Source organism: Salvia splendens, chromosome 12 (genome assembly GCF_004379255.2).
Source record: "Salvia splendens isolate huo1 chromosome 12, SspV2, whole genome shotgun sequence".
NCBI lineage: Eukaryota > Viridiplantae > Streptophyta > Magnoliopsida > Lamiales > Lamiaceae > Salvia > Salvia splendens.
The window spans coordinates 10,056,119-10,064,057 of NC_056043.1; the positions used below are offsets into that span (position 1 = coordinate 10,056,119).

The window sequence follows — 7,939 nt, forward strand, 5'->3', positions numbered from 1 at the left end:
TATGCTCATTTGTTCTAACTCCTACCTTGGTGTAAGATGGGAATGTGACAAAATGGCTAGTCTCACTGCCCTAAAAGGCAGCCTCTTGGCTGTACACATCAGCTGCTTCCTCTCCATTTTCATTCGAGCTCGCCCCTCCCTTCCCCTTTTTCTTATGAGTTCATTTTCTAACCTCGTTTGTGCTAACTTTGCAGGTTTAGATTTAGGGGCTGCCCCTTTTTGGAGTGTTGTGGAGGTGGGAATCGAGAAGGTATGGGGAAGAGAGAAAGAAGGAATCTACTATATCACATTTTGTTTTATTGCTAAGCTTAGTAATTGGTTAAGCGTTAGGCTTTGAGTAGCTTTTGATCAAGTCCCAAATTAGCTACTAGTTTGAGGTTGGCTCCTCTCAAAGTTTAGAATAGGATTAGTTGTTATTTTGTCTGCACTGTGTGGAAATCGAGACGTAAGTTGGACATAATGATACAGTCTGGGAGTTATAATCTGTACGAAATTAAAAACGACAATACATTGTGGAGTTTACACATTCAAAATAAGTTATTCATACATAAGGCCATCCACAACGCTGTTCCTATACCGTTCCTATACCGTTCCTTAAACCACTATTTGAGGGTCCCACTGTACTTTTTTACTCCATTCCTTAACTAAGGAACGGAACCTGCAACCCTCCGTTCCTTAACCGTTCCTTAAATTACTATTCATTCAATTTCACGCCTCAAGTATAACGGTTGGGTGGGTGCCTTTGTGGCCGCTCGTGTAGGACCCCTTCCACGCCACCGGGCAATTCTTCCATTGCCAGTGCATGCAATCGACGCTGCCGAGCATCCCGGGGAATCCGTGCACTGTTTCGTGAAGGTCGAGCAGTAACTGACAATCGGTCGTGCTTGGCCTCCGGATAAATTCGTCGGTGAAGGCTGCCCGGACGCCTTTGCAGAATTTGAGCAAGCACATTCGCCCAGTGCTGTCTCCAATATTTGACGCATTTGTTCAAAAGGATCCATTCGTTTGATTAAATTTGGGAGAAGGAAAGCAGAGTTGATTTGAGATGAAAATTGGGGTGGAAATAGAGAGGAATAGAAGTGTGTTTGTGATTGATATAAGTATGAAATAGGAGTATTTATAGAGTAAATAAATAAATAAAAAATACAAAAAATACAAAACGGATATAAAAAAACGGTCACATTACCGTTGTAAAAAAAATTTATTAAATTCGAATTTTTTTAAAAAAATTGAATTATTGCGTCACCGGGACGAAGCCCACTCGCGGGGCAGCGAGTGGGCTTCACGCGTCGAATGGGAGGCCGCCACGTCGCCTCGGCGCGTGGCGGAACGTTTCGTTCCGCGTTCCTCTGGAACGGAACGCGGCACGGTATGGGAACGGCATGGGAACGGAATGGCGACGGAACGAGGCCTGCAACGCGTGCCGCCGCGGAACCGTTCCGCCGGAACGGTATAGGAACCGCAACGGCACAGCGTTGCGGGTGCCCTAATATGCAAAACCCATACGAGTAAAATGCAATACACTAAGGCATAATAATAATATAATCTGAGAGTTATGATCTGTAAATAAACCTCACTTAAATCCTTACCTTTTAGCGCATTTTTAAAAAAATAATATCGTCTGCCACATGGCGATCAGCCATCCAATTCTAAAATCTAATGATTGTTATATTTGTAATAGGTTCACTATAAATGTAGTTGTCAAATTATTACAATCCTTATAGGATATCTAGAAATATATAGGTAGGTATTAGAAGTGACTCACCCGTCCTCTTAAAACTTAAGAGCATCCACAACTATGGCGGAAGAGCCGGCGTCCGTCCGTGCCGCTGGCACGGTGGTGTCTCGCCGCCGCTGCGCTCGCGCCAGCGAGCAGGACACGTGGCGTTGGGCGATTGGGCAACGACATAGCCCGTTGCCTTTAAATGTTTTTTTTATTTAAAATCGGTTTTTAATTAAAAAAACCTATAAAAATTAAAAAAATTCACTTCCCCAAAAAATATATCCGTTTATTACCGTTTTTTACACCTTTTTAATTTTTTTTCCCCCAAAAAATACACACTTTCATCTATAAATACCGTCACTTTCACACCCAAAAATTCACATCAAACTACACAATTCTCATCTTCATTCTCCAAAGAAGTGGCTAGCCAACTCGCCGGAGCTAACTTGGATAGCCCGACGCTGAACCAAGCGGTTCCCTACGCCGACCGCAAGGAAGGAAGAAGGCGGCGGCCGGCCGCCGTCGCGCCGCGACTCCATCTGCCCCCGCTCCTGAACCCGCTCCCTATGTGCCACCTCCACCCCCGAACAACTCGATGTGGATGCTCTTACACCAACTCAATATGACTGATAGGTCAACTAAGACCCCCACGCAACTTCAAACGCACGAGACCATGATATTGGGTCTCCAAAAATATTTGGGGTTAGTGCCGCCGGATGAGTAGTCTTCCTCGGGTAATATTAGCCAATAATTATGTAATTTTTAATTTTTAGGAGTTTAATTATGTAATTTTTAATTTTTAGTATTTTAATTATGTAATTTTTAATTTTTAGGATTTTAATTATGTCTTTTTTATTTTATTTGTAATTTGTAATATTTATTGTGGTTTTTAATGAATTTTAGTATTGTGGAAATGTTTTTGTTTAATTGAATTTTAAATTAATTGTGCTCGTCGTTGCGGAAGAGCACAGTTGTGGGTGTTGTGCTCTTGCCAGAGAGCAGGCAGAAAAAGTGGGGCCGGACCCACAACCGTGCCGCTGGCAAGAGCACGGTTATGGATGCTCTAAAAGATCTCATAAGAAAAAAATTATTTACACTTACATGAGACAAAATCATCGTCAAATCGTTGTGTTAAGAGAATAATCACAGGGTCTAAGAATAACTACATAAATGTAAGAAAATAAAAGAATTAATGTACATATGAACACGCTTGCACAAGTTTATTTTACCCACATTCTCTTTAAAACATTTAACGATAAAATAGTCCTTCATAAAGTTAACCATTATGTCCAACTTACGTCTAGAAACAAGCAATAACTTGAGAAATCTAGCAGTCTACATAACTAGAACTTTGTGACTTGGGATGAGGAAATAATATGAAATGCATCATATCGAGAAAAGGAATATGAAAAGCATCATATCGAAGCATCAAAATGAGAATATAAATCCGTTTATCAAAACGACAATCAATAGTTACAATAATTTTATACTCCGTACTAGTAATTAAGAAAATTTGACCAGTAGATACTCACTTCGTTCGCCATTAAATGTCCACATTTGACTCGGCACGAGTTTTGAGAAATGTAATGAAAAATGAATTGAATAGATTAGTGGAATAAAGTCCTACTTTTATATACTAATTAATTTTTAGTAAAATATGAATGAAATAAGTTGATGAAACGTGACTTAATGCGGACAGAGGGAGTAATATGCTGCAATAAAACCTTGCATACAGACAATTATTTGAACGCCTTTATTACATGAATGTTCAGAAACATATCATCTCCTTAGAGACTTGATCAGCAGTTGATCTCAGCAGATATAAAATCAATGATCAGTTTTGTTCTCAGTCATAAATTACAAAATAAACACGGTACAATTGGGAAAGTGCAAGAATCAAGTAAATAAATAAAATGGAAGAAGGCATGAGAAATATCTTTAGTTTCTCATGCGTAAGCCGTCTCTTTGATTTCGATACACATCCTAAGGGTTGGCTGTCAGATGAAATTAATCCACGGTAAGAACATAAAATAAGTCTCCGAGGGTATACGTCGCAAACCTGTTAGACCTGTTGTGACTTGCGAAGGGTCTCCAACAACGAGTTAGCCTTCCTCTTTGCCCTCTCCGTGCCCGTCTTGGCGAGCTCTGATAGGGGTATCACCGCGCCAAGCCTACTCAGGCAGGCAAGGTTTTTGTGATCTCGTTTGCAGAGTGAGAGTAAGATGGCGGATGCGTTCTCCTTGTTACGAGGCAGACCTGTCCGCAGAAGGTCTATCAACACAGGTATCGTGCTAGCTTTGACGATGGCCGCCTTAGCCTCTTGGTGGCTGGCGAGGACTGAGAGAATCGTCAGAGCTTCATCAACCATACAGCTGCTGGAATCTGTCAGCATTTTCACTAGCGCAGTGATGATACCGGCCCTAACAGCACGTCCCTTGTTTCCATGGTATATACACAGATTGAATAATGCAGTTGCAGCATCTTTCTTCCCTCTTGGGCTTCCATCCTGAAGCAAATCAACCAAAGCTGGTATGGCCCCCGACGCACCAATTATTATTTTGTTTTCATCAGCCAGGGACAGACTGAAGAGCGTGGCAGCCGCGTTCTCTTTAGCTTCCATGCTTCCAGCTCTCAGGACTTGAACAATAGATGGGATTGCGTTCGCAAGCATTATGAACCCCTTGTTGTTTTCATAAATAGAGAGATTCAGAATAGAAGTCACTGCATTGTCTTGAATCTGAGCATCCTCACATGTTAATAGCTTGACAAGAATTGGAATAGCTCCGGCTTCAGCAAGCAAGATTCTATTGTCTGTACTTCTCTTGGATAAAGACCTTATTTCCGCCACTGCAGCCCTACACTCCTCGGTGGACCTGCCAGCGAGCTTACGAACAAGAGCCTTGACGGCTGCTATGTCCTCTGTAACATCACGAAATGACCCGTCACTCTTTTTTATCCTGCCATTCATCAGTGGTGTCGTCTGCTCCACACCGTGTTTCAGACACCACTGTGATATTAGACTTCTCAAGACATAATTTGGAGTGAGAGTTTGATGCCGGAGATTCTGCTGAGTTTTTGGGCATGATGTGTTGCCACCGTCTATCCACCTCTGTATGTATGATCTCTCATAGGTCTGAAAATTTTAAAAGATGACCGGATCAGATCAGAATTAATTTCATCAGAATCACTAAAGGAACAGATTGAAAGGCAGTTGGTATAATCTTACCTGCCCTGTGGAAACAATCACCGGATCCTTCATAAGTTCAAGGGATATAGGGCACAGAAAATCAACTGGAATAACAGGAGATTCAAGCTTCTTGTTCTCGTTGACACTTCTGCTGCAGGTTGAGCTTTCAATCCTTACAGAATCGGAATCCTTGGGGGCACCGATCTCATGTGATGCAGATGAATCTCTCAAACTTTGTACATTTTGGACATCAATATCTGTAGCTTGGTTTCCTAAACCATTTCCTTCCAAGAGGTCTTCCACTTTTTGCCCTACTTCATGATCAATGATCCCAGTATTCTCCACATGTAAACTACCAATTGACCTGCTGCCAGATTGAAATGGATCGATCTCTTTATCCAGTGGCTGAGACAGTGCCCTATACAGTATGGTTGATGTAAGAGGCCCACCGTATCTTTCACTTGCCCGTCTCAACTGTGACCTAACTAATTCGACCTAGGATAGAGGATTATGTCAGATGTTGACCAAGTCCAGTGGGAATATAAAGTTACTCAAAGTTAACACTCACCTGTTCTTGCACTTCTTCTGATATGTTAAAATCATCATAAGGTAAATCAATCAATGCTTTGTCCAATTTCCATGTCACACACTGAAATTGGAAGTAAATTTTCTTTGTTGCCCCATCCTGGAACCAAAGGAAAAGTGCAAACTTTATCAGAGGAACACAACTATTAGAAAAGATCAATGCATGAGAATAATTGGGTAACAAACAGATACATCTTCAAGGGAATCTGATGCACTAGTTTCTGCAAAATGGATCTGCAAAAATCTGGAGATAACCAGACTTGTACAGATCAAATAAGAAATGCATAACCTATTGTAGCCAGGAAGATGAACCATTCCCAGACATATATGTCTGTATGTCCACCTCATAAGAAACACCCAAAAATTATAGTTCATCTCCGGCTATACACGCTTTGTTTGGGTGTACATTACAACGGATGGTATAGCTACCAAATTCTCTAGAAAGTTTATAACTATTTATTTACTCATTTTTTTGAGAGGGGAGTGTGCTGATCTGTCAATTTCAATACATGATTTTACCACACAGCTTAAATTTTCTCACCTCAAACTAATGATATCCCACAACACAGGCAAAGAGAGAATTCAAATCAGTAAGGCATACAACCAAAATTGACCTCCACTCCCAAAAACCAGGCTAATTAGCAATATGCAGTAAGAAAACAGCTTCGGTTTCTGCCTTATTACACTCGATATCTAATGATTGAACTAGCAACTCCATGAACAATCAGATCAGACGCAAATCAAGTTTCTGTAAATTCAGATCACTAGCAACTTAATCCCATTTTCAACCTAAACTCATCTTAATCAATCTCCAAAAAATGCAGCACGCACGATTCATGCAACAACAACAACAAACTACAGAATATAACCCAAAATGAAGGGAAAATCATTTCCCAGCACACTTACAGAAGAAACCTTCGAATTCTCGAAGTTGTTAGCGGCGAAAACAAGCCTCTTAGCAGCCTGAAGCGCCATTGTCAGATCAGTGAGGAAGGAGTAGCAGGAGGAAGATCCTCCTTCCCCAATTTCGCGAATTTTGGCGGAATCCCTAATTTCTTCGACCAAATGAGCCAAGAGTGAGACTCTTCGGGCCAAGTCGGAGCAGTCTTTCTTGAAGAAACCAGAGAAGCCGGCGCTAGATATCCGGGCAAGGTCACGGACTAGGCGCAGCGGGGCGGCGGTGGCGCCGCATTCCGCCGGCAAGGTCTCTCCGCCGGGCATTGTGAGGGGGAAGAGAAAGGGGAGTCGTTGCTTACAACCAAAATGTGCTTCTCATTTTAGCAATTCAACTCAATAATGTTTAATAAACTTTTAAGAGCTTGTAACAGTTGGCAAACTTTTTCTTTTCCTTTTTTGGGAACCAAGTAAGCAATTCTTTAATTGATTTTAAATTTTTTGATAACATTATTGATATTTGATAACATTATTGATGCTATCTCTATAAAATATATGTATATATAAATAGACAAAATCTTTTTTATGATGATTACAAGTTACTAATTCCACAAACATGTTCTCAGTTTCTGCCGAATTCATGAATAAGTCTAAGAATATATTTTATACGTGGGTTTTAATTTATACTAATATAATCGTTTATTCTCTATTTAATTTAAATTGTAATGCACTACTACCAAATTTGGTTAGACTAGTTCTAAACTAAATTTGATTTGGTAAATTCATTGCAATTTCATCGTTATAAATCTAAAATGTTCTTCAAATTGCAAACTATTAATAAAGAGAGAGAGAATAAGATGGAATCATTCTCGTTTTGTCTAAAAATTAAAATCAACTTTTATAAAAGTTTCAATAAGTAAAAAATGATATAAATCTTAGTAATTGAAGTATCTAAAGCGTACCTCTCATTTTCCTTACCCCATTCATTCGATAGACTTTACGTACACCCAAAACCTTATGCTATTCCCTTTTACTCTTTTTCGTTTCTTATACTTTTTTGCTTTTTCTTCTTTCAAATAAATCCCAATTATTTAATTAAAATATGAATTTTATTAAAAATTGAAATTTTACATATTTAAATTCTAAAATTATATATTTAAAAATTACATCCTACGAAAATCTATTCAACTTGTCTCATGTTGAGAAAATTGTGTTTCTCCGAATGTCATGCAATCATTTTAGACGTGTGTTGTATGTTGGCTTCATAATATAATGAATATAATGCGACTTGGTCTTGTCTTTTCATATAGATTAATTAACTTGTTATAAAAAAAATCTTTCTTTTTTGATATTTTTATATTACAGTTTTAACAATATTGTAATTTTAGTTTGAAACTATTATTAATTAATTTTTATTTTTAAACACATTCGGGAATTAAAAGCGAATGAGCTTATAAAAATGGTAAGGTGCATTTAGTTCAGTGAACTACATTTCAAAACATGCATTATTGTTTCTAACATATTGGTAATTATTATCATGATTACGGTAT

At 39.1% G+C, this 7,939-nt stretch overlaps 1 protein-coding gene across 1 annotated transcript; it reads right to left on the minus strand.

Moving 5' to 3' along the window:
* Positions 1-3,453: 3,453 nt before the first annotated feature.
* On the minus strand, positions 3,454-6,765 carry LOC121759279 (U-box domain-containing protein 11-like). Its single transcript, XM_042154814.1, has 4 exons — positions 6,402-6,765; positions 5,479-5,595; positions 4,950-5,405; positions 3,454-4,856 (listed from the first exon to the last, which is right to left on the minus strand). The coding sequence occupies exons 1-4, from the start codon at positions 6,714-6,716 to the stop codon at positions 3,786-3,788; spliced, it is 1,959 nt and encodes a 652-aa protein (XP_042010748.1). The 5' UTR covers positions 6,717-6,765; the 3' UTR covers positions 3,454-3,785.
* Between the last annotated feature and the right edge of the window lie 1,174 nt (positions 6,766-7,939).

Excerpts from the sequence above, each read along its gene's own strand:
- LOC121759279 (XM_042154814.1), bottom strand. The coding sequence starts at position 6,716 with ATGCCCGGCGGAGAGACCTTGCCGGCGGAATGCGGCGCCACCGCCGCC. Across the intron at positions 5,596-6,401 it reads AGAATTCGAAGGTTTCTTCT|GATGGGGCAACAAAGAAAAT; the intron begins GTAAGTGTGCTG and ends CTTTGGTTCCAG. Across the intron at positions 4,857-4,949 it reads TGATTGTTTCCACAGGGCAG|ACCTATGAGAGATCATACAT; the intron begins GTAAGATTATAC and ends TAAAATTTTCAG.